Genomic DNA, 26,330 nt, shown 5'->3' with positions numbered 1-26,330 from the left:
GACTCTATGCCTGATTATTCTCCTGATTCTTGGTTTTTGAAGCCCTGAAGTGATTGTGTGAAGTGCTGGGGAGGGGCTCAGCTGCTGGCCTGGAATGCTAAGGGGGTGATTTGTGTGACCACAAGCTGTTCAGAGCTCCCTGGAGTTTGCAGACAAGCTAATCTGTACAGATATGGCTAGTTTTTACCTTAAAATTAGAGAATGTGCTGAAAATAAAATATGTCAAAATTTAAGTTACTGCTCTTACATAGCAGCAGTGCAGTGATCTAACTGTGGTAATTGCTGTGCAACCAGCCAGACTTGCCCTGCTCTGACCCATTTGTATCTTTAAAAGTGAAACAAATGCAGCTGAGAGTGAGAAAGGATAACAGAAAAAAACCCCTTCAAAAATTAAAAAAAATCTCTGTTTTGCTTATTGCAAATAAACCAAATAGTAATAAACTATTGCAATGATTAATGTAGTAAATGCAATAAATCCTGACAATGCAGCTGGTTTAGGGAGCTTTTAGCAATAATAACTTAATGTTCAGCTGTTCTCCCAAAGTACTTTTTTCAATGTGGTAAAAGGTAACAAAAAGTGACTCAAGGAAAGATACAAATGCCATCAATCGTATCTGCATGGAATTTATTTTTCTTCAAATGATGAGAGGGAAAATGCAAAATGACTCTTGCAGAGAGCAAAGCTGGGCAAGCAGCTCCAGCTGCAGTGCTGTAAACCAACATTATACAAACCAACATTATACAAAACCTACATTGCTTCTAGCATGCAGTTCACTTGTTTGGTTGGTTGGTTTCAGGCTCAAACTCGTGTAAAGCTGAATTTTCTGGATCAGATTGCAAAGTTTTGGGAGCTTCAAGGATGCACACTGAAAATTCCACATGTGGAGAGGAAGATCTTGGATTTATTTCAGCTTAACAGAGTAAGACCATTATGGAAAAACTCTCCTGAAGAGCTGCTGTGTTACCTCAGTTCCTGGGGTGGTATCACACTGGGTCAGGGGAGATCTTGGGGTATATCTAAGCTGGGAAAAGTATTCCTTTGTTTAAAGCTAACATAGCTAATGGGAAGTAAGAGTAAGAATAAATTATCAGGGAAAGACTGTAAGTAACACATTATCATGGAAGTCTTCCTGTGAGCTGGGAGATCACCTTAAATGTACAGCTCTTCATTAAAACTGAGCTTGGGTATACTGGTCAAGAATAAGCTTAGGCTTAATTGGGGAAAGCTCCTGAACAAAGACAAAAGTGAGAGAAAAAAAAAATTCCATTAGAAATATGGAAGAAAAAAAAATCAAATTACTTTTAGGATGAAATTCGTTAAACTTGTGGAGAAGTTAATGTATACTCATAGCAAGAGATGGGATTCTCCAATAGGATACATTCTTTCTCTTTTTTTAATGTTTAGGGCAGTTTTTATTGGGAAATTTTGAGTTTATTTTATAGCACTTGTTCCAGTGAAAAGAACTGAGTGTCCTGTGCTAGAAAGTTGTGTTGGGATACAAAGTGACAAATTGCAGCTAAATAAGTTCTCAGAGTAGGCTGAGTGCACATGGAACACAGGTACTGACTTCTTTGTAAATTCAACAGGTTTGTAATTCCTGAGTTACAGTAATATATTACAGGAATTACAGGTTATATGTTACATATTCCAGTTATTTTCTTAAAATAACTTCAATGGCAATTGTGTTTTTTTAATCTATATTTTTGTTGTTTAAAATGTCAATTGGAATGTTGTCCTGCCTTTTTCTTTGAACACTGATAGTTTCACCATTAAATATGTGACTATTTTATTTTCACTCTTTAGCTAGTTGCAGAACAAGGAGGATTTGATGTGGTTTGCAAGGAGAGAAAATGGACCAAAATAGCCACGAGGATGGGCTTTGCTCCTGGCAAGGCCGTGGGCTCGCACATCCGCGCGCATTACGAGCGAATTCTCTACCCCTACAACCTGTTCCAGTCAGGGGCCAGTCTCTTGGTAAGCTGTGCTGAAAGCAACTGCTCAGTTCATGGAGCAGCCACTCTGGGAGGGTTCTCTTGGTTTCTGGAATGTTTGTGAAGCTGCATTTTGTGCCTGGTGTCATGCAGGTGACCAGATGCCGTGCTCAGCAGTTCAGGAAGCCACAGGCAGACTTTGCATTAGAAGTGAAGTTTTTAGCATTAGTCCTCCCAGGTAGCCTCTGACTCCTGTTTGCAGCAGTGTCTGTTGGCATTCTCTCTGCAGTTTACCAGAGCTTCATGCTCAGGGATGTTCCTGTAATGATTTCTGTAGGGCCAAGTACTGCTACATTCATGGAGCATTCGGATCCATCTCTTGCCACAACTTGTGTGCCTGGGTGGGCACATGCCTAGAGTGACTCAGGGACTGTGCCAAGCCATGGCAGGGCTGTGGCACGTTCACTAAGAGGGACAAGTTGCAGAAAGCTTCCTGGCTGCTGTAGTGATGTTATAACAGCGTGACTTGGGATATTTTTCAAGCTTAAATCTTCATCCTTCCTAGTCATCAATCTTTGATTTGGCCATTAAACCATAATTCAGGGTTGATTGAGAGTGGAGGCCACATAATCTCTAATGAGGAATAGGTCTGATCTTTTAGAGCAGCAGTCATTTATTTGGAAAACCAAAATTGGTTGCAGTTGCCAACATCCGTTTTTATTTCTTTGAAATGCTCTTTCCGTGATGATCTTTCAAAGACAGGAGTGCTGACCTTTTTTAAGCAATAAATGCCCTAATCCTGTTACAAGCAATATTTCTGTGTACAGAAATCAACACAGGCCTTTACACAAAGCTACCAAAATGAGGAAGGGATTTGATGTAAGTCCAGAGAGGTTAGAATTAGACTTTTTCTGTAGGTAGTGACAATTACTTCTCAGTGAAGAACAGCTAAATTCTGCTGGCTCTTCAGAAAAAGGGGACATTTGCAAACAGGATAAGAACAAAATAGAGTTGAAGATAAAAATCTTCATGCTAAGGAAACTGCTGGATCAAAAATAATGTGGCTTCCCTCAAACATTCATGTTAAGTAATGGAAAACAGCATCATTTTCTAAAGGCATTTAATTGAAAACTTGGCATTTATGTTAGGTCTGAAAACTGAGCTTTGTTTTTGGGTTTTTATTGAGCCTGTGTGTTTGTTACACCTGTCTTTGCTGCTATATTTTTGAGGTGCCATTGCACAGGGAAAGATCTCATTTAAATTGTAAAACAGGGAATATGGTACCATAGTATCCTGGGAATAGAAATTTCCTGAGAGTGTCTGTCACACAGTTAACACTCACTTCATGGCTTGCTCAGTATTTAACTCTTTTAGAAGAGGTTTTTCCTCTTTAGATGAGGACATGCTTCATTTCAAATGACTTTTCAAGCTCTGCCTTGCAATGAGCACTTGACATCTGTCCAAACCCGTGTGGAGGCAGTTCTAGACAAGTGATGCATGGAAGGTTAACTTATTTTTTAGCTCCTCCCCTCCCTAGACAGTTAAAATATTCCCCTCCTATATGTGGCAGACACAGATTTTTTAATGACCTGAGAGAATTCACAGAAATAAGCTGAGTTTAGCTCACTTTTCCCTCTAATTTGATTTTTTTTTTCCTGACAATGTTGTCTTTCAAGTGAGTTTGTTTTACAATACGTTTTTTGAGTATCATGTCAAATGAGATTCTTTTTGGCTTCCTTTCACATGTTTTTATTAAGTGGTGCTTACCCAGATGCTTCTTGTGTAGGTGTTTGTTACTGTGTCTGTTCAGAGGTAATGTAAGCACCTGAGCTGTGTTTCTGGAGGAGCTGTGGCTGTTCAGTGTGACAGCTGTCAGTTGGAAATGTGCTTCCTCCTTCAACAGCTTGTTGAGAGAAGCTCTTCATGCAGCTCTGGTGCTCATCCAGACAAGATTACTGCTTGTATTCACTGAGTCTTTCGATTTTTTTTTTTTCTTTATTTGGTAATACTTGAAATAGTCATTGCTTCCTTTCCTGCAAAAGCCAAAAATATGAAATTATGTAGTTTCCACTAATGACTGTGCCATAACTTTAATCTCATCTAGATCTGTGTATAATATTATCTGTTTGTGTGGTTTCAATACATCTTAAAGTGGCTTCAGGAGTTATTTTGACAGATATTCCAGCTGGAGATATTTCTATCTACATGCTGAAATAATGAAACTCTCTGGAGCTGTTCAGAGGGGAATAGACCAGAATAGCATGTTTTCATTAAAGCTCATGTTCAGTCCAACAGCAAAAATTCCTTAAACCAGCCATTTGTAATACCCAAAGCAGCTCTCCACAGGGGGTATTTGTTTTCCTCTTTATTTTGAAATTGGACTAGACAGGCCTTGGGTATCCCCAGAGGAGTTGCAGTGAACCTGTTGGTACTGGCTCCTGCCACCTGTACCTCTCATTCCCAGCTGTGGTAACTGTGTGGCATCCCAGAGGTCACACTGAGTGCCCAGAGGGACAAGGTCCCCTGCATGAACTGAGGTGTCCAGGTGTCCGGTTTTCGGCTGTTTGAAGGGCCTGGAAAGGCCCGGAGTGGCTTTGGGACAGCCCGCGTATCGAAGGACGAGAAGAGGCTTCAGTTCTTCTTTCGGGTTTTATGTTTATTAATTGTTTATCTAAAAGATTTTCTTTCAGCTCGACAGAGGTCTGCTCTTTTATAACTTGGATAGTTGCATGTCCACATTGTTTTATTTCGTGTCCTATAGTGATAAAATATCTTACACTGAAATATCTCTATCAGGGGCACACACATATAAATCTTTGGAAATACGAATCTCACCTTCTGTGGTGCACTGCCCAGATGTCTCAGGATTTAAAGTGCAGCTACATTTTGGGGCCCTCAAGGTGGTCTTACTTCTGTTTCTCAGTGAATCCAGCTGACTCAGTAGTTGTGCATCTGGTCTCTTTTCCAAACTAAGGCTTTAGAGAGATTCGTATTTCCAAAGATTTATATGTGTGTGCCCCTGATAGAGATATTTCAGTGTAAGACATTTTATCACTATAGGACACAAAAAAAACCAATGTGGACATGCAACTATCCAAGTTATAAAAGATGGAAGTTTAATTTCTGACTCTAACATTTATAGATCCCTAAAAGTGACAATAGGTTAGAGGATGACAGTGCTACCTCTCCAATGACACTGAACAAACTAACAATTTATTAAATTTCTTCTTCTCCATAAAAAAATACAAAACAATAAGTTATTTACATAAAGTGTGTGAGAAAGTTTGTTACAAGAATATAAACATTAAAAAACTTAGAAAAACTTCAAAAAAACAAAACAACAGACATTTCTGTGGCATCTTCATTGTTCCTGGAGAGCAGTGAGCACCTCTGGAGCTTGGTGGGGTTTGCCCTCCATGGATGTGTAACAGGGGTGAACCAGTTGTGTTCTGCAAGTACAGGGAGCCTGACTGACTTAATTACTACTGATAAATGTCTGAACCTAGAGGAGATCAATTGTATCCCTCTTCCCCCCCAATTTTTTGACTTTCTGAAGGCCTTGAGACCATTCCTCTGCTGTCCTTTGTCTGCTAAAGGAGCTGCTCCTTTGTGGCTGCAGCTGAGGGGTTTTCACTTGCTCCCTGTCACTGCTGAGGGTTCAAGGATTGTGTGTGCAACCATCTTGTTGGAATCGAAGGAGATCATGGTCAGAGTGTGTGGGATGAGCTTCTGGGGAATGGTTGATGGAAGCACAACCTCACCAAAGCCTGGCTGGGACGAGGGAAGGACTGCAGAGATGGCAGCTGAGTCCTTGGTTGGAGCCAGTTGATTGTCAGTGTAGGGGTAAAGGAGGGACAGAGGAGTTCTCATCCTTAGAATTTAACAATTCCAGGTGTTCTCTTGGTCCAGCTGATACTGTGATTTGTCCGGTTTTCGGCTGTTTGGAGGGCCTGGAAAGGCCCGGGGTGGCCTTGGGGCAGCCCGCGTATCAAAGGAACAGAAGAGGCTTCAGTTCTTCTTTCGGTCTCTGTGTTTATTAATTGTTTATCTAAAAGATTTTCTCTCGGCCCGACAGAGCTCTGTTCAGCAGCCAGCCATAAGCACACTGTCCTGCCCTCCGGGGCAGTCACCTATCTTTATACCCAAAGTTACGTGTACAATATTTATCATTTTTCCCCAATACCTTTTACCCTTATTGCCCAGTGCACTTTTAGTAATGACCAATCCCAAAGTGCCACCATCACCACAGAAGATGGAGGAGAAGAAGAAGGAGAAGGACAGGACACGCCCCAATTCCTCCATCTTACTTCTCTAAACCCCCCTGTACAGAAATCCTAAACCCTGTGTTTCACCCTCTAATTAACCAATCCCTTCACCATTCACCCCGGTGAAACCCTCCTATCCTCATACAGGTGTCGTCTCCTGTGTAGGATCAAAGTCCAGCCACCAGACACTTCTGGAACATTCCAGGACTCCCGAGCCCCCCAAGGGTGCTCTCGGTGACACCTCAGTGCTGAGGTGCTGAGATCCCACAGTGATTTACAGCCATTCCATCCCACTGCCTTTGCCTCGGGTTAGAGAGGCACTGGGAAGTGTTTGTGCTTAAATAGGTGGCAAAAGATCATTGTTTAGGAAATGTCTTCTGCTGTTTTTTAAAGAACACTGAATCCTCTTTTTTCGGAGGTTTGGGGTGTTTCTTTGGTTTGTTTGGTTGACTTTTTCAGGGTTTTGTGGGTGAGTTTTTTTGTTGTTTGTTTGGGGTTTTTTTGTTCCTGGGGTTTGGGGGTTTTTTAGTTTGGATTTTTGGGGGATGTTTTGGGGTTTTGGGCTTTTTTTTTTTTGTTTGTGTGTGGTTTTGTTTGGTTGGTTTTGTTTTGGGTTTGTTTGGGCACTGCACTAAGTGAGGCACAATCTGTTGGTTTTCAAGGTTTTCTTACACTTTTGTTTAGAAAAAGCTGTTTGCCTTCTAGATCTTTGTTTTCAAGCACCATATGTCCTCTATTATCAGAAGCAGTAGAAACTCTTTTTTTCTGATAATTTTGGTTTTCACCAAATGAGGAAATGAATTATTCAAGGACCCAGATTTTATAGAAGTTCTTTTCTGTTCTCTCATTTCCAACCTTTTCCCACTCATTTCCACTTTCTGCTTGTCCATTTTCTATTCTGAGAAATTGTTACTTTTGCCATCATCCACTGATTTTGATGTCACATCATCTTCTTTCGTCTTTGGTAGGTGCCTCATCCATGGAAGCATTTAAGGCCAGGTTGGATGGGTCCCAGCCCTGTCTGGTGGAAGTGTCCCTGCCATGGGACAAGGTGATCTTCAGGGTCCCTTCCAGCCCAAACCCTTCTGCAATCCTGTGGTTCTGGTTCCATGGAGCTTTAAGGCTCTTGTGGAGAGGCAGCTGCAGTGCTCTGCAGCTCCAGACCCAACCTTTGAGCGTCAGCCACCACTCACTGCTTGTGTGCATGAGCTGCAGGGTTGAGTGGTACTGGCATTTAATGCTGAAATTAAGTCAGCCATTTGCTTTCAGAGTATAAATCTAGGGTTTACAAAGACTGGGGGCAGTCTGAAACAAGCAGCAGTTCTGGATGTTTCTTTGGTCATTATCACAGGCTGTCTGTGGGTGATGGTTAATGACATCCTGCTGCCCTTGACTGAAACTCCTTTGTTGTTAAATACTTAGTTTTTTAGCATAGACTTCACTTCTAAAATAACATTTTTTCCTCCTTTTCCCTGCCTCCTCCTGGCTGTTAGTTGTTTCTGAGTGTGTTTTCTGTGCTGTCTATAGGGCATCATCATCCTCACACCACTGCAGTGGTTCTCTCTGTCCTTTACTGCTCTCTCTTGCTGAGAAAATGCTTGTGATGGGAATAGACTAACAGAACTGGGGAAGTGTGGATCCAGCAATTTCATGAATTACTTCCTGGCAACATGAGATTTTTCTGTCTGTAGGATTTGTTGTTTACTCATTAAAAACTGTTACATTTTGTCTGCAGTTACTGAGTGTTGTGTGGCTTGACAAACGGGGAATTGTCACTAATTATTCTGTTTCTTGCCAGAGGTATGCACAGTTTTCAGCAATTAAGTGTGTTCATTCAGCAGCTTGAAAGAACTAAAACTGTTCTTGAATATTTTCCCTTCTGCCCTTAATTTAAGCAGCAGTTGTCCTCTCCAAAACATGGAAAGAAGGGAGCTCCTGCAATGTGCATAGTACAGAGCTGTATTTCAGTTAGAGCAGGGATGTTTGATAGGTTGTAATTTACTTTTATATTGCTCTGTATGTTGGCATGACAGCCACTCATCCTTAGGACACTTCAGCAGTTGCAGAGTGCTGGTGACCCAGTCTGCAAAGCCCCATCTGCCAGGAGAGTTGGGCTTGGTATTCCACATAGAAATGTTTGGTGCTCATTAACACTTAAAAGATGACTTCAGCTTTATTTAAGATCCATTATTATGGCTATTGCAGCCGTTAAACTGGTGAGAAAAAAATGTTGTGCCTTGTTCAGATATGTTACCATTGTCATACATGCTGTTTATTAACCCAGCACAGGAATTATTAGGGCCCTGTCTGTGTTCTTTCCATGAGCCAGGAAATTGTTCTGCACTGTTCATATTGCAAGGAGAGGCAGAAACAAAGTAATCAAATTGTCTCTTTAGTGCTTGCAGAAGCCAGATCTGAGCAGTGACACGAAGGACAAGGAGTACAAGCCCCACGACATCCCCCAGCGACAGTCGGTGCCACCCTCGGAGAGCTGCCCGCCCGCCCGGCGCGCCAAGCGCCTGAGCCCCGAGGTGAGCTGGGGCAGGGCCCTGTGTGAGTGTGTGTGTGTGTGTGTGTGTGTGAGTGTGAGCTGGGGCAGGGCACTGTGTGTGTGAGTGTGAGCTGGGGCAGGGCCCTGTGTGTGTGAGCGTGTGTGAGCTGGGGCAGGGCCCTGTGTGAGTGTGAGTGTGTGTGTGAGTGTGAGCTGGGGCAGGGCACAGTGTGAGTGTGTGTGTGAGCTGGGGCAGGGCACTGTGTGTGTGTGAGTGTGTGTGTGTGAGTGAGTGTGAGCTGGGGCAGGGCAGTGTGAGTGTGTGAGTGTGTGTGAGTGTGAGCTGGGGCAGGGCCCTGTGTGTGTGTGTGTGTGTGTGTGAGCTGGGGCAGGGCCCTGTGTGTGTGAGTGTGAGCTGGGGCAGGGCCCTGTGTGTGTGTGTGTGTGAGTGTGAGCTGGGGCAGGGCACTGTGTGTGTGAGTGTGAGCTGGGGCAGGGCCCTGTGTGTGTGTGTGTGAGTGTGAGCTGGGGCAGGGCACTGTGTGAGTGTGAGCTGGGGCAGGGCCCTGTGTGTGTGTGAGTGTGAGCTGGGGCAGGGCCCTGTGTGTGTGTGAGTGTGAGCTGGGGCAGGGCCCTGTGTGTGTGTGAGTGTGAGCTGGGGCAGGGCACTGTGTGAGTGTGAGTGTGAGCTGGGGCAGGGCACTGTGTGAGTGTGAGTGTGTGTGAGTGTGAGCTGGGGCAGGGCACTGTGTGTGTGTGTGTGAGTGTGAGCTGGGGCAGGGCACTGTGAGTGTGAGTGTGAGCTGGGGCAGGGCACTGTGTGTGTGTGTGTGTGAGTGTGAGCTGGGGCAGGGCACTGTGTGTGTGAGTGTGAGCTGGGGCAGGGCACTGTGTGTGTGTGTGAGTGAGTGTGAGCTGGGGCAGGGCCCTGTGTGTGTGTGAGTGTGTGTGAGTGTGAGCTGGGGCAGGGCACTGTGAGTGTGTGTGAGTGTGAGCTGGGAGCAGGGCACTCTGTGTGTGTGTGAGTGTGAGCTGGGAGCAGGGCACTGTGTGTGTGTTTGTGCCTAGGAACAGCTGCTTCACTGTGTCAGGGCTACCTAAACTTTGACAGATTGTGAGAAACAACTGCTCACTTTGAAAGTTTAAAAAGGTTTATTAAAACTTAACAAAAATACAACATAAGAAAAAAGTTGCAGTGCTGGGAACTGCCCCTTGTGCACACCATGTGGCCAGTTCATCTTCAAGATGGATGCTCAGGCTTTTATACCCCTGGGGGTTGCAGGGGCCAGCCCTGGCCTCTCTCAAAGTCTGTCAGTCAGCTCTTCTTTGCCATTTATCAGTGCAGATTGCTTTCTTGTAACTGGACTGGGGGTCAGGTGTTGCCAGGCCTCACCCCCTAAGCACCAAGCTTTTCCATTCCCAACTGCCCCAGGTAAGGAACACATGTGCAGCTTCTTTGTACCTGTCCCACACAGCCCAGGCTGTGTGATGGCAACAATACAGGGGGGAAAGGGAACTATGGGGAGAACAGAGGACATCTGAACTACAATAACATAACTATATATCACTAAAGCTTTTCTTAATAGTCACACAATAGTCATCCCTTAATTGCAAGAGCCAACCATCTCATTATCCATCTATAACAGAAATCGTAAATAATGGGTAAGAATTGTCTGATGCTTTACCCAGTGTGTTACTGAGGTTTGGCATTCTGGGAGGCTCTGCTGTGGGGACTGTTGGTGAGGCTGTGCAGTAGGGTTATGCTTTCAGCATGATGGAGATACTGTGGGGCTCTTAGATTAAAGTACAGGTGACAAATCCTGGAAATGAAGCAGCTTTGATCTGTTGTTCCTTCTCCTTGTTCTGTAAATGTACCAGGAGGGTTCTGTACATCTCTCATGAGTTGAAGCCAGCTATTAGATATAACATCAGCATCGTTGTAATTCATTTTTCACTCTTGAGTTCTATCAATTTGTGTTAATTTACCCTTGCAATATAAGATAAAAATGTATACCATCAAGTCAGTGTAGTTTTGTACAATCTTACACGTCTCTGAGAAGCAATGTTTGTTTGGATAAGCATGAAATGTATTGGTTATATCTCAGTATCTTCTGTGAAGACATATTTTAGGAGATCATGTGTCTCCTTTGTTGCTGGAAAACAGCATTGCTTTAGCTCCAACCTTTCCAGCCTGATGATCCTATCTCCAGAGAGTTCCTGTTTCTTTTGTTTGGGCAGATGAAGAGCAGGGGAGGATATTCCCAGGAGAGGGTCTGATTAGTGGTGACATCATGAGTTAGGAAGGTCACAGTTTGTTTCAGACTCTTATTAACTCCCATTGTTCTGGTCTTGGTCTTTATTAGTACTAATAGTACAGCATAGCTGTTGCAAACTCTGCCTGTAATTATGCTTGGTTAATGAGATACAATTAAGGGTTTCTAAAGCTTTTCCACTCAAATACCTGGTTACAAGTGGATTTATAATTCTGAGCAGACTTCAGTAATTTGGGCTGAAACTTTCCATTTGAAGTATCTGCCTGTGGTTGAAGGATTCTTGTTCTCATGGATCCCTTAGGAATTGACAGCAGGACAAATATCCACTAAAATTCCAGCTGTTTCTCTGGCAGTGGTCTAAGATGGCACCAACAGAGAGAACACATTTTTGTCATTTTGTGGGAAACCAACTACACATCCTAAGCCAAAAGGCAAGGCTGCCCTCTCAGCTCTTGCCCCAAGCACCACTGATGTTGTGTACCTCATTTTTGTGGAAAGAAAATCCATAATTAAGAACATAACTGGAACACACAGCACTAAGGCTGAATTGAGCAACAGGGACTGGCTGGCTTAGCCAGGAGCTGTAGTGTTTTAAGACAGTAATTTCCTAAAGTTAAGATTTGTTAATGTGAATTTTGCTGTTCCATATCAGTGCAGACAGAGAAGGTGATTAAATCCATTTTATTCAACATTGAAGCTCCAAGTAGTTTGCATTTGCACTGACCTGGTTGCAAAAGAGAAATGTTTGGTTCATATCTGAATTTTTTGCTCTAATGCAATACACAACGATTTGTCAATGTCTTAAACTGAGTCCTAAATTCATTCTCATGTTTGCCAGTTTGATGTTTTCAGTTGTGAGACACCCACAGTTTTCCCTTGCCCTTTCCTACCTGGTGAGTAAACAGTCAGGAGAAAATGTTCATAATGAGAAAGGAAAAGGGCAATGACTGTCTAGGCTGGCTTTGAAATGCAAAGGCTTTAAGTGCTTGATGTGGAGCAGTTCAGTGTGAAAGACCACAACAATGCAGGGGAGGTGAAAGTGAGATGACCTGATGTGATAAAAGGCTCAGGCCAGACCAAGAGCTGCTCTTGTGAAGATCAGTATCAGCTGAAGCACAAAAGGCACAGCTCAGAGGAGCTGAAGATGCAGAAACTGGGTGCCTATCCCTGCACTTGAGGCTCAGGGCATGCTGGCCCTGAGGCAGAACACAATGAACAACTTCTCTTGGTGCATTTCTTAAGCATTGGGACCTCTGAGTGGTGTGATGGAGATATTTGGGCAAAGAGAACATGAAAAGTGATTTGAAAATGTTGTCAAAACCAGCTCTGTAAAAATTAAAAAACCATAAAACCCTTAAACTGAACAGCAGTTCCCATCCCATAGAGTACAGGGGGCTGTGTCCAGTCCTGCCTTAGACCTGACCCACACATCCCATCTTCTGGGCTTCAGAGAGTGGCTGAGTGACTTGTTGCATAACCTCATTTTCTTGGAGTGTTGGAGAGAACCTCTTGTAACACTGAGGGATTTGAGAATTGTTCTCCCACCATCTCAAAATTTCAGGGAAGAAATGTAAGCATTAAATGGAAGAGCATTATTCTGTGGTGAAAGTTCCAAGATGTACCAACAAAAGGTCCCTGCTTTGAAGACTGGAGCATGTTCTGCTCCTCAGGAGTACAAGAAAATCTGTGAAAGCACCGAGTTCCTTGTGCTTTGCTTCTTAATGGGTCCCACTGAAAGCAAACCCAAATCCTGGTGTCATTGGCATGGACATTTTGGAGGATTTGCTTTCAAATCTCCCATGTTGTTCCCTGCATCATTTCTCTCTGAACTACTTGTAAATAATTGAAGACAAGTATTTCAGAACTCCAGGTGTCTGTTTAGATTTAGTGGTTTGTAAGTATCAGATGGTTCTGAGTTTAATTGAAGTCCCCATAGTGTCTCTCTGACTCTCACTGGAACAAGGCAGGTTACAAGTCTTGAACCTTTGTGGTACCTCAGAGAGGTGTTTGTGTCTCACACCAATGCAATCCACGTGGTTTGAATTGGAAGGGACTTTAGGAAATGTTTAGTTGGGACTCACAGAGCCAACCTTTCCCAGAGCCAGCTGGAGATTCCAAACTCATCTCTCTGTGCTTGGGCAAGCAGCCAGATCAGCTGGCAGTGAGCATCTTCCCAAACACAAGTGGCAAACCAGAGTCTTCCAGCTAAGGATGTCACTGAGGGGTTTTTCCTTGTTTTGTTTTTTTTTTTTCCCTTTTTAAAGGCAACCAATGTTAAAAGTGAGACTGACCCTCCAGAAGCCAGAACTCACAATCTGAGACGCAGAATGGGCTGTGCCCCTCCAAAGAGTGAAGGTGGTGAGTGAAACACAGCAGAAATGCAGTTTCTGTTATTTTGCACAAATGTGTTTTAAGACCAGAACTAAAATTAGCACTTGAAACTATTCAAAGTATTTTATAAAAGAAACCGACTTTCAGTTAATTTTAAAATTGGAGTTTTTGATAAAAAGTTATTTTATGGATTTTAAGTATTTTGGGGGGGGTTTCTTGTAAGTGGTTGAGTTTTCTTGAAGATGATGTTTTCATTTGAAAAAGACTTACACTTCTTTGAACTTGGGTGTCCCTTCTGGAACAATCAGAAATAAGATTGGAGCAATGTTTTTGTTTTGTATTTTAAATAACATCAGTCCATGAGCTTTAAATAGAAGAAACTCTTTTAAGAATGTATCAGAAATCAGACACTTTTAGGAAGGAATTTGGACTTAAAATCTGGAAATTTAACTAATGAAAGAAAAAGATAGTCTGTTTTGAGCTTAATGATAAAGTTCCCATAATATGATTAAATTGCTGCTATCAGCAGTCCTGAGTCTCTTCTCTCCTTAAGAAATAATTATTTGAGACTGAGAAACAATATTTAATGCCATCAAACAGAAGAATAAGCTTGTTGATAAATAATTTAGCCAAATAAATACAGGAACCATTTACAGCTACTCAATAATTGAAATTGCCTGAGCAATCTGTCAATCTCATTTGTTCCTTCAGAATCTTTTTTTCAGTAATTTGTTTAGATTATGGTGTTCTGTAATTTGAATTTTTTTCTTCAAGGAGTCTCTAAGCACTAGCCTCCTTCCCCCAAGAGTAGAAGGAAAAAGCTCTTAATAACATTCTTTAACACCACATGGAAAGAAAACCTTAGCTGATAAACCCGCTCATAATTCAATTAAAATGAATTAAAATGGCATATACTGAAAAACTGTGGGATGTGATAGCCAGTGCTGGCTTGTGGGGGTGTGCTGGGATTTTTGGATAACACTGGCTTCTGTAGGCATTGCAGGAGTTCAAGTCTTGCCCTGTGCTGACTGAAACAAGTGTAGGGCATAACAATTCAGCAAACACCTTGGTGTGATGCAGTCTAACAAGCAATAAATAAAAGAAATAATAACAAATAATGCTAAGCATTGAAACACTTTGCAATACTCTCATTCTTTTTCCTTTGCCCAGACAAGGAAATGCGCAGTGTGGTGAAGCTCCCTGAGAAGAAAGAACTTTCTGGGGAGCCAGAGAAGGACAAATCCAAAGCCAGATCTAAAAAACCCACCAATGCTGTGAGTACCCCCTGCCTTCCTGCAGCTGCATGTTTTGCAGGCATTTCTGGATTTCTCTAGGGTGTGTAGTAAAACCTGCTGTCACTTTGTCACATGGAGGGCTCCTGGCTGCTTCCTGGAGCCCCAGGCTGAAGCGCAGCAGTGTTTGTGCCTGCTGGAATTTCAACATTGCCAAAGCTTCACAGAGCTGGGAATGGCAGGATGGTTAAGTTTCATTATCTCTAACTAAAGTGACTTTTTTTCTGTCTCCAGAGTACAGTCTCAAAATAAGCATTTTGAAAGCATAGTCCAGTGGAAGTGATTGTGTGAGCTGGTCCTTCCCCACTGCTCTGCAACCTCAGGGGAACTCTGTGCAGGCTGTGGCACATGGCACTTCACAGACCTGCCCTTAGTTCCACAATTTCAGCACAAATTGGAAGCTTGGTTGTTCAAATGTATCTTAAAAAAAAACCCCAGCTCTCCACATGCCACCTGCTATCCCCCAGAACCCCCACCTGAAGGCAGTGGTAGCTGTCTCACTTCTGAGAAGATAATGCTGAGATTCTTTCTGCTCATGCCACGAGCTGGGTCCCTCCTAAAACCAAACATGTTCCCATTCAATCCACACCTGTAGCTGGTACCTGAGAATGAGGGGTGCAAATACCAGGAGCCTGACACCATCACCCCCAAATGAAAAAAGCTTGTGGGGAGGAACAGAAGATGCTGCTGCTTTTTTTCTTTCTTTTTTTTTTTTTTTTTTTTTTTTAACAACATAAGGCAAGAGGTTCTCCCTGTCCTCTTGACTCTGTTCTGTGTTTGGGAAGAGACTTCCAGGCTACTGCTGGTGAGAGTTGGGTGTAGGACAGGCAGCAGAGAGCCTATCCCAGGCTGGAGTGCCTGTGCCCGTTCCTTAGGCCTTGGGAGCTGCTCTGTCAGAATTAAGAGCTGCCCCCCTACCCAAAGCTCCTCTGGGAGGTTGGAGCCTTCTCTGGGGAAAATAAGGAACATCCCCAGCAACAGGAACTCTTTTCTCCAGATTTCTGTTTTCCAAGGCAGTTGGTCTCAGAGGGGAATGAAACACCTGAGGCTGTACATGGGAAAGCCCATGCTGGGTTTGTGAGCCCCAGCAGGTGTTGGGTTATTCCTGCCCAGCCCCAGGTGTTGGGCTGTACCTGCCAAGGCCACAGTGCTGCTGATCTGAGCTGTCCTGGCACTTGGGGAAAAAATGTATAGAAGGGCCTGCAGCTCTTGTGGTCTTTTCTTAAATTACAGAGGGAGATATTTAAACTTCTAAAAGAATATTCAGGGTGTGTTTGTCTCATTTCCATTGCAGAGATAAAGTAAGAATGAGCTTTGGGGAGTGTCACAGATGGGAGTTACCAAACTGCTTTCACCCTGAGTTACCTTCAGCTCTCCCATTGCTCCTGTGGGATTCTGTGTTGCAGGTGGATCTGTATGTGTGTCTCCTGTGTGGCAGTGGGAACGATGAGGACAGGCTCCTGCTGTGTGATGGCTGTGATGACAGTTACCACACCTTCTGTTTAATTCCACCTCTCCATGATGTTCCCAAAGGGGACTGGAGGTGTCCCCAGTGTCTGGCTCAGGTAAACTGACAAATCACTGCAGTAAAGCCAAAGGCTAATTTGTATTTTGTGGGCTTTTTTTAACCTGATCAAAAATAGAAAATACAATTTGTTGCTATTTAAGGTTGTGCAAATAAGGTGATAGAGGTAAAGCTAAAATGAAGACTGGAAATGCTTCATATTGCAAAGCTCACACTTATTGTTTTGAGCCAAAAATTGGTGTGTCTTTGAAAAACATTTTGGATTTTAACTGACACCTTTTCTCTGTACTTATAATTGGAGTCTCGCTGGGTGCTTCAGTGTGATCATTTATGTATCTTATCCTGCTTAGCTCTACTAGAGTAAGGAAAAATTAGGCACATTAATTCATTAATGTTTTTGCAGATTTATAAATAAATTTTGTGATTTGGTGAGTCAAGCAGAGTTTCTTCTTCTGACTCTGCCCTTTAGGAAAGTGTTTTCATTTCAGTGCTGTCCTTCCTTCTTACCACTCAGAAGCTGTTAGAGGAGCCCATTTGTGTAAATCTGAGCACAGTGTTGTGTGAATGGGTTATAGAACCAATTTTCTTTTCCCTTGCAGGAGTGTAACAAGCCTCAGGAAGCCTTTGGGTTTGAGCAAGCAGCACGAGACTACACCCTGCGCACGTTCGGGGAAATGGCCGATGCCTTCAAGTCAGACTATTTTAACATGCCAGTACATGTATGTTCCTGCTTCATCCTCGTGTTGTGTGCAGTTCATTTTGTGTGGTTAGCTAAATTAGGTAACTCTAAGGAGGGAGGAAAGGAGGGATTCTGGTTTTGAATGGAATGAGATCCCAAATCAGAGGTTTTCATTTGCATCAGCAAATCCTGGTTCTTGCTGGTGTTGTGGTTTCTTGTTCCACCAGCTGCTTGTGGTTTTATTTGGTTTTTTCCCACTTTAGAAGAAGTGTCTGTAGGGAAGAGAAAGGTGACTGTCAGGCACTCCTGAAAGAACAGGGCAGCAGCATCTCCTGGAGCCACATCTCTGCTGCAGTTGTTTTTCTCTTGTTGAAATAATTTTAAAATTGAGAAAATCTTCAAGCTAATGGAGGTTCCTCCCTGAGACAGCTTTGATGCACATACTCCTCATCTACTGATTCCTCACACATACTCCCTTTTCTTCTCATACCTAGATGGTCCCCACTGAGCTGGTTGAAAAAGAATTTTGGAGACTTGTCAGTACCATTGAAGAGGATGTGACAGTGGAGTACGGAGCTGACATTGCTTCAAAGGAATTTGGCAGTGGCTTCCCTGTTAGAGGTGGGAAGTTTAAAGTTAGACCAGAAGAAGAGGTAGGTCTTTGAGTTCACTGTGGATGTTTTTATTGCAGTTTTTCATGGGATAGCTCTCCTTGGTTTAAAGCACAATAATTGAACTGGGTTGCAAAGAGTTTGTTATGTGTTCTTGGCAGAGTATTTAAGAGCAGAGCTACACTGGGATTTTGAATAAATAAAATTTGCTGTGATCAGCCATTCAAAGCCATAGGTTTATTCTAGTAGTTAATAAATAACTTCCAAACCAAATAAAACCAAATTAAAAAGGTGTCATTTTAACAAAACAGGGCAGGTTAGGGTTGTGAAAGAGGCAAAGACAATGGAGGCTTTAGTCTTTGAGTCATTGACCTGTTTCTTATATTCCTCAGTTGGGAAAAGTGCTTCTCTTCTCTTGCTCTTGAGCAACTTTATCTTCTTGGGTTTTTCCCTTCCTGTTGTGTAAACCTGTGACTGTTGTGTTCCATTTTCAGGAATACCTTGATAGTGGCTGGAATTTAAACAACATGCCTGTGATGGAGCAGTCTGTGCTTGCTCACATCACTGCAGACATCTGTGGGATGAAACTGCCCTGGCTGTACGTAGGAATGTGCTTTTCCTCATTTTGTTGGCATATAGAAGACCATTGGAGCTATTCCATTAACTATCTGCATTGGTGAGTTTGAGGAATAAACCCAATCTAGGAAACAGTCTCCCTTTCATTCCCTATTCTCCTTAATTAGTGGACTAAAAGCACATTTGCAGAGCTCAGCCAGAGTAACCTGCTGTCCTGTTGCAGCAGGGTCAAATCTGACAGTGTAATTCCTACACTGATTTACTTTTGGACAAGAGGTCATGTTTTGGAAAGAGACATCCATTCCCAGTTTTAAAAAAATCCATGAAAGATGCAGCAGATACTCCATCAAATGTTTTATTATACTCAATATAAACTAAAAACCATGCGAGTTTTCTTTTAACAATCATCCAACTTCAGCTTAGCAACTCAGTTCCGGCAGGTTTTGTCTGTTGGATGGATCATGCTGTCATAAATCCTCTCATCAAGCCAACACTTGTCAGCTGTAATCAGGACAGATCTTTGCCATCTCTTTGATATTCTAAATAGACTGAACTCCTTGAACTTCTCACCTTACAACAGCTTTTCTAGAGTCTGGATTATGCTTGTCACTCTTCCTGAAACCTGTCAAGCTCTTTCTCTTTCCTAGTTCATACGAGTATTCAAGCAGAATGGTAAAACCAATGCCAGCTGCTGTTCAGTGGGTCCTTTTTTTGTTGGTTATTCGGTTGCTGCTCCTTGAAATAGCAGCTTCTGCAGTGCAGCCCAAGAGCCAGTGACTTAATTCACTTGTTTTCGTGGTGCTTACTGTTAAAAAAAACAAATGTTAGAGTGAGCAAAGGAGTGACAGTATTACATGGTAAAAATTACCTTTCTTGTCATGTGTTACTGCTTTTTTTTTTTCTCTTTGTCTGAGTCTTCAGTCAGACTGAAAACTGTGGGTGGAAGAGGAGGTTGCAGCATAGATTTCATTCCTTCTAGGAGCATTTCCCTCACTGTTCGTGGAATGCCCTCCATAGTGTGCCCCCAATTGCATGGGTGTCTGCAGATGGCCAGGAAGGTGTGGCAGTGCATACGAGCTCTTGTGCATACATGAGATACATCCAGACATAAAAAGTTACTTGACCTGCTTTCAATTTATTTATCCTCCATCTGAAAAGTCCTTGATGTCCTTTCATTTGCAGATATCCTTCATTTCCCTTCCATGCAGGGGTTTAAATCTGCATTGGAGGGCAATGTGCAGTTGAGGTTAAAGCTGTTCTTGGCCAGAGCAGTCTGAACAACCTGCTTCTGCAGAGACAGTGCTCCAAACTGTGAATCAAAGACTCCAAAAAGCAGGACTGATTCTTGGGAGAGTCCTAGGGATGGCATGTCCATCTTCAACATTGCCATGTGCCTTGGAGGGACCTGTGTCCTGCCTGGTGCAGTGTTGTGAGCAGCTAACCCCCAGGGACCCAGGCTGCAGCCACAGAGCTTTCCTAGGGTTGGAGACAGCAGTAATCCTACAGAACTCTGAATTCTGTGTTGGGTCTAGAAATTGTAAAAGGGAAAAAAAAACCAAACCAAACCTTTGCACTGAAGATGCTTGAAAATAAATAAGATGTCAGTCCTAGACAGAGGAAGAATTGCCATCATTGCTTCTAGTATTTGTACAGGCAGGGATGTGGAGCAGTCAGGAAGCAGAGCAAAAAAACCTGTGACCTCCACTGCTGCTCCCTCAGGCTGCTGGCACCTCAACACCTGCATTAGAACTGCCTGTTACTTGTTCCCCTGAGTCCAGAGACCTCCAGTTCCAATATCCTGCTTCAAGTTTACACAGTTCATATCTGTTGTGTTACCCATTCCTCAGTGCTGGTATCTGTCAGGGAGCAGAACTCTCAACTAGCCCAGTCCAGACACAGAATGGGTTTTAGTTGCATCTGTGACTGGTCTTCCTGGATTCCTGGAGTGGTGCCAGGATGATGGCCAGGTCCAAGGCTGGCATTTACATTACATTTATTACTCTGTAACAACTTGTGTGTAACTCCCTGTGTGTAGCTGCCCCTCCACAGTCCATCCTGCTGGCTCTCCTCTTCCCCTGACACAGGGGCTGTGTAAGTACAGGAATGAGCTCCTAGGGGTGAGAGATAGACTTCTGGATTCACACTTCACTTTTATATTTTGGAATTCTCCCAATTGCTTCATGATTGATGGAACTGACTGTTGGGTCAGTTTAAGTCTGCCAACTCTTCAGAAGTCTTGGAATAAGGTGATTTGTCTGTTTTCCTTTCTAAATACCTTTTCTAAGTTCATTCTTTCTAAGGCCCTGGAGGCATTTTTGTCTCAGTGCTGCAGTGAGCCAGTGTAAGCTTGTAACAGTATCTGCTGGAACACATCTGCATCCCCTTAATTCTCTCAGCTGGCTTGCATCAAGTGCTGAAAGTTCTTTGTTCCTACTCTGGATATGGATTTTTTTTCCCCTTGAAGTGTTGCATAATTTGAAGTTTGATTTCTACTTCCTATGTGTTGCTTTTATGGCAGCTGTACATAAGACAGAAAGAACTGACTTTGGTTGTTGGACCCGAGAGGGAGTTTGTGTTCATGGGAAAAGACAGGCAGCTTATGTTTTGAAGTTGTGCTGGAATCAGCAGAACTTCACTGAGGACTTCTTCAGACTTTTTCTCCCTCCCCACAATATTTGAAGTACCTGTTCAGAAGTGTAGGCAGTTAAAAACAGGTCTGGAGAAGAAGGACCTGTGTAAAATTGGAAGATTCAGGAATGTACAGCACCTTTGCATTCCTTCCTGGTGATATGCCCTTCCTTTGACATGGTGTATTTTAAAGCAGAAGACTAAAAATGTAACTTAAAGTTTGCTTATATTTAACTTTTTTTAATAATCTTGCAGGGGGGAGCCTAAAACGTGGTATGGAGCCCCAGGGTACGCAGCTGAGCAGCTGGAGGATGTAATGAAGAAACTTGCTCCAGAGCTATTTGAGTCCCAGCCAGATCTCTTGCACCAACTTGTCACCATAATGAACCCGAACACTTTGATGGCCCACGGGGTGCCTGTATGTGTCAGACTCCTGTGCTACTCCCCCAACCAACCCTCTTTGATGGGAACTCTACTTAAAGCTGATAATTGAAGCCACTTTTATTACAGAGGTGGTGTGGTGGTTTCCATGTGTGTTGCATCTTCCTTATCCACTAAAATGTGCCAGTGTGAACAGATGGGCAATGGAATTGTTGCCTTTGGAATTGACTGGCAGACTCTTCTCTGGAGATCCATCTTGGATATTTCTATTTCTGTGTCTCAGCTGAAAGGTTTAGGCTTTACCTTTGGAACAATGGCAGGAGCTCTTGTATGTCTGTTCAATCAGACACAGTTTTTTTGGCATAGAGTTTCTGTCAAGGCCCCAAACCCCATTCTTTGTTTATTTTGTCATCCACATTCTCTTATTTTTCCTGGATAAGTCCTTAGGTATTTAAAAAACATTTTTTCATCAGATTTCATCTTATTCCATACTAGATTATTCATGGGAATTATGTCCCTTTACAACTTAATTGGCTTTTGATGAGCTGACCTTGGGACTTAAAGGAAAATCTGAAAAAAATAGCAAAATTGTTTGTCTCCTATGGCAGCCTCCAAAATGGAAGGATGCAGAATGATTGCCTGCTTTCATGATGACTGTATGGCCCCAACAGTCTTAGATGAACAATAATATGAATGTTAAGGTTCCCAATTTCTCTTCCCCTTCAGCTGCACATTGGAGAGGGCTGGATCTGTGTTGACCCCAACCCTGAGGCGTGAGGAGCACAAGGCCCAGGCAGCCAGCCTAGAACTGTTCAGAGAGGGGTGTGGCTGAGTGGAACTCAGGCTTTCCAGGGTTTTATGTGACCCTTTATCAGCTGCCAGTTGTAATTCTTGGGCTTGTGGTTTAAACTCTGGGAAGTCCTCACAGAAGTTACTGCGAGTTGGAAATCCATGTTCTCCTCCCCAGCTGTGTTTGGGTGTGAGCTGACCCTGGCCTGTCTGTCCCCCCAGGTGTACAGAACCAACCAGTGTGCAGGGGAGTTTGTTATCACCTTTCCCAGAGCTTACCACAGCGGCTTCAACCAGGGCTTCAACTTTGCTGAAGCTGTGAACTTCTGCACCGTGGACTGGGTATGTTCCAAACCAGTTTTTTCCCTAAGTGAGCAGTTCCAAAGCTGTTCCTAGCTGCTCTGTAGCTCTGATTTATTGCTGAGGCACAAATCTAGGCCACAGATCAGAAGGAGCCTGTTACTGTGTTTGCTGAAGGTTTGTCATGCACTGAGCTGCAGGCTGCCTCTGGTTCTGAAGATTTGGTTTGGAATTATGTGTCAGGGCTGATGTAACTTTTGCAGCAGGAGGGAGGCACAGTCCCGTGCATGCCTGGAGTATGAGATGCACCAGTGTTGCTCATTTTTGTGTCCCCGAATTCCATCTCAAACCAAAATGGAATGGTAAAATGTCCTAGTTTATTGCACTGGGAATTCTCTAAGTGCTTTCTGCAGCTGGAAACCAAATCCAACTTGGACATCTTTTTTGCTTTAGCTTCTGTGATAAAGTTAGATAATACATGTAGCACATTACTGAAAGTTAAAGACATTGATAGTCCTCTTGTAGGGGAAAAAATAGGAATTGCACCTCATGTGAGAGCTTCCTCTTAGGTAGCAGAGGTGCTCTAGGTTTTTAGGGAAAGACGCCTTAATGAGAAGAGAGCAGAAAGTTCTCAAGTTCAGATAGAAGGTTTGCTGAGCAGTGCATCATTCCTGGCGAGTTTCACTCAGCTCTCAGAACTGGCAGAGATGGGCACACATTACAGTTATTAGGTTAGAGTTATTGAGTAAGATCTTTGTCTTTTTAAAAATAAACACAAAAGGAGGACAGTTGCTCCTAAGTTACAAGTAATTCTACCTTGATAGAAAGTGACTCAGATACACAGTGCTGTCTGATCTCACAAAGGTTCTTCTAAGCTTCTGATATTTCAAATTACTTCTCTTGTGATTTTTTTTTTCCCCAAAAAGGTCTTGGCTATTTGTAAGTGTAGCCCAACTAAAACATTGCTAGATGTAAAAAACATTAATTAGAAGAGGAAGATGACTAATATTGCAAGAAAGCTTTTTGCACTTGACTCTGCTTATATGTTACTTGATTTGGTTTGGTTTTTCCTCTTGTCCTTCCATGAGTTTCACACTGGACCCAGCACATAACCTCATTGTAACTCTGAGCATCCCTGTTTGCCTGCTCCTAAAACAGAGCTGAGTGACCTGCCCAGCTCAGGGTGAGCTGTGAGCTGTGCCTGCAGCCAGTTAGGGACATGAGTGCTCCCTGAGCCAGCAGTTTCTCATGCTGCAGCACAATTCCTGTCAGCAGGGGAAAGGCCCAGGGTGCCCTGCACCTGTGTGGGATGGGGCATCCCTCGAGTGGTGGGTACAGGCCAGGCTTATGTACTTGTCCTTTTGATGCTTCCTTGGCCTCAGTGCATTTTTACCTTGGATCTTCCTGAGCCCACTGTGGTTGAGTGATTTAGTAGCCTTTATTTACAACCTCTGCAAGAGAGAGCATCTCCTTCAGCTCACACTGGGAAAGAGCCATAAGCATTCCTGGTGTGCACAACTTGGGATCTTGATGTCTCTAGTTTTACACTCTGAAGTGTGAATGCTGTTGCTGGAAGGATTTGTGTGGGGGCAGTTTCTGGGTAGTAGCACACAGAGGGATTCCCTTGATGTCCTGTCCCAAGTGCACCCTGTGTCTGCCCGCAGCTGCCCCTGGGCCGGCAGTGTGTGGAGCATTACCGGCTGCTCAACCGCTACTGCGTCTTCTCCCACGACGAGATGATCTGTAAGATGGCTTCCAAAGCAGATGTCCTGGACGTTGTGGTGGCATCTACAGTCCAGAAAGACATGGCTATTATGATTGAAGAGGAGAAGAGGTTGCGTGAGAAGGTTGATAAACTGGTGAGTTGTAGGAAATGATGGTTTGGGTGGGAAGGGACTTTAGAGGCATCTCATTCCATCCCCTGCCATGGGCAAGGACACTTTCCATTAGACCAGGTTGTTGCCAGCCCTATCCAACCTGGGCTTGAGCACTTGGAGGGATGGAATTCATTATAATGAATGAAGTAACAGTTGAAACAGTGATGTGAGAACATGCTGGTTCTTGTACTGGGGTGTCAGAGGCTTAGAGGTACTTAGTCCCTTCCTAAGTTGTGGATTTCAGAGGAGCACCTTGGTAAAGAATCATTGATCATGCACCTTATTTTAGTACCTGCCCTTTAATGTTGCTCAGAATGTCACTTTAAAGATAATATTTGTTCTTCCAGTCATTTGGTCAGAAAAGCTGATTCTTTCATTAACCAAGATTTCTGTCTACCTGAGTTGAATATCTTATATCTAAACTTCATTATTCTTTTGATAAATTCACCTTTTGATGTTTTAGCTTGAAATAGCCTCCTCTTTGGAACAGTCACTTCTTCATTAGGCTTTGATGTGCCACTCTTGCAGGGAGTGACTGACTCAGAGAGGGTGACGTTTGAGCTGTTCCCTGACGATGAGCGACAGTGCCTGAAGTGTAAAACCACCTGCTTCATGTCAGCAGTTTATTGTCCCTGCAAACCTGGGCTCTTGGTGTGCTTGTACCACGTTGAGGACCTCTGCTCCTGTCCCACCTACAAATACAAACTGGGGTAAGCTTGAGGTAGTAACTAACACCGTGATCTGGAGATAGTACTGTCTGTGTAGGTACTGTGATTTGGTAATCTCTGCTGTCAGTAGGGCTGCTCTCTGTTTCTGTTCCAGTCCTTTGCAAATCCAGTGCCCCCACAACAATGGGACTGTTTTGTGCTCACACACAAAGCCTCTTCAGCATTCAGCTCTACTTGTTCTATAATGGCAAAAATTGCTAGCTAAGTTAGTTTGCATTTTTATTTATAGCAACCAGGTCAGTGTCCCTTAGATCCAGTCCTTGCCAAGGAGTATTGTTGTGCTTTTTGGAGCTTTCTTTCCCATTGTTAACTTTGCTGTGCTCTTTAGTACGTCGTTTGTCCTACATGAATGTAGCTTGCTCTAAGACAGTGTCCAAACTCCTTAATTGTCCCATAGAAATTGCTTTTTGAAGCAATTACAATATTGAAATTATCTCAAAGGGAACATGGTGTGGTTGTAAGGTCTTAATTGTGTAACCCTGAGCACACAAAAACTTATTTCTGTGTTGTACTGACCAACACATCTTAGAATTACCAAATGGTTTGGTCTGGAAGGGACCTTAAAGCTCATCCCATTCCATCCATGCCATGGGCAGGGGCACCTTCCCGCAGTCCCCCCCAGCCTGGGCGCTCGTGCAGCCGCGGTGTTGCGGGGGTTTGAGTCGTGTGCTGCCCGCAGGTACCGCTACACCCTGGAGGAGCTGTACCCGATGATGAACGCGCTCAAGATGCGCGCCGAGTCCTACAACGAGTGGGCTTCCAACGTCAGCGAGGCCCTGGAGGCAAAGATCAACAACAAAAAAAGTGAGGATTTTACCTACTGCCTGTAGCACATCATTTAAAAGGACTGTTTTTTTCAGTGTTTAGTTTACAAACTGTAGTAACTTTTCTCTTATGTGATAATCAAAAGAAATCATTTATCACTTCGTGTTTTTAAGTAAATATTTTAGCTGTTACAGTCCCAGGAATGATGCTAAGCTGTCTCTGTGTGACAAGACCATAAATCATTTTGACACAAAGTGTAACTGAAGTAGAAATAGAAATACATTTAATGTGTTGTGTTTCTAAGCCTTACCATGGAAAATCCCTCACAAAGGGAGACTTCTTAACGTAATGTTTTTCCCAACAGGTCTCATCAGTTTCAAGGCTTTGATAGAAGAATCAGAAATGAAAAAGTTCCCAGACAATGACCTGCTGCGACACCTCCGGCTGGTGACACAGGACGCAGACAAATGTGCCTCGGTGGCCCAGCAGCTGTTGAATGGCAAGAGACAGACCAGGTAAGTGCCACTCCATGTCTGCAGCAAAATTGGGCTCCAGAGATGGATGTCAGTGGCCAGTGATGGCTGCTAGTGCTCTGCAAGACTTAAAAATTTAAAAGAATCTTTGTCTCCTCAGCAGAGCATCTTTGACAGGGAGATTCAGCTTTACTATATGTAATAAGTTAAACATCCTGAGTTTTCAAATCTCTTCTTCCTCTGTGTTTGACAGTTTGTAAATTCATTCCAGTGTTCCCTGAAAAGAAAGAATGGTGTGGTATGTTTGACAAAGTAACCCTCAGCAAGATACAATCCCCTTGTCTTTGTGCTGTGGGCACTGTAAATCTGTCCATAGTGCAGGTGTTGTTTCATTCATTACCCTCTGTACTGTGG

At 43.4% G+C, this 26,330-nt stretch overlaps 1 protein-coding gene across 2 annotated transcripts in view; it reads left to right on the top strand.

Annotated features, from left to right (window-relative positions):
- The window catches only part of KDM5B (lysine demethylase 5B), a 62,042-nt gene that overhangs the window by 14,123 nt on the left and 21,589 nt on the right, over positions 1–26,330 (top strand). The window contains exons 3-17 of one of the 2 annotated variants that reach the window (XM_074527914.1): positions 798–920; positions 1,805–1,975; positions 8,594–8,728; positions 13,226–13,316; positions 14,463–14,566; positions 15,991–16,149; positions 16,709–16,828; positions 17,283–17,441; positions 17,894–18,075; positions 20,859–21,021; positions 21,996–22,115; positions 23,738–23,932; positions 24,479–24,660; positions 25,358–25,482; positions 25,808–25,958. In XM_074527914.1, coding sequence (XP_074384015.1) covers positions 798–920; positions 1,805–1,975; positions 8,594–8,728; positions 13,226–13,316; positions 14,463–14,566; positions 15,991–16,149; positions 16,709–16,828; positions 17,283–17,441; positions 17,894–18,075; positions 20,859–21,021; positions 21,996–22,115; positions 23,738–23,932; positions 24,479–24,660; positions 25,358–25,482; positions 25,808–25,958 — 2,180 coding nt within the window. Of the gene's footprint in view, positions 1–797; positions 921–1,804; positions 1,976–8,593; positions 8,729–13,225; positions 13,320–14,462; positions 14,567–15,990; positions 16,150–16,708; positions 16,829–17,282; positions 17,442–17,893; positions 18,076–20,858; positions 21,022–21,995; positions 22,116–23,737; positions 23,933–24,478; positions 24,661–25,357; positions 25,483–25,807; positions 25,959–26,330 lie in introns of both variants that reach the window. The other variant, XM_074527913.1, reaches the window with a different exon arrangement.

The sequence above is a fragment of the Zonotrichia albicollis genome, chromosome 28, assembly GCF_047830755.1.
Source record: "Zonotrichia albicollis isolate bZonAlb1 chromosome 28, bZonAlb1.hap1, whole genome shotgun sequence".
Lineage (NCBI taxonomy): Eukaryota > Metazoa > Chordata > Aves > Passeriformes > Passerellidae > Zonotrichia > Zonotrichia albicollis.
The sequence above is the reverse complement of the archived record's forward strand: the minus strand, read 5'-3'. Positions and strand labels throughout refer to the sequence as shown.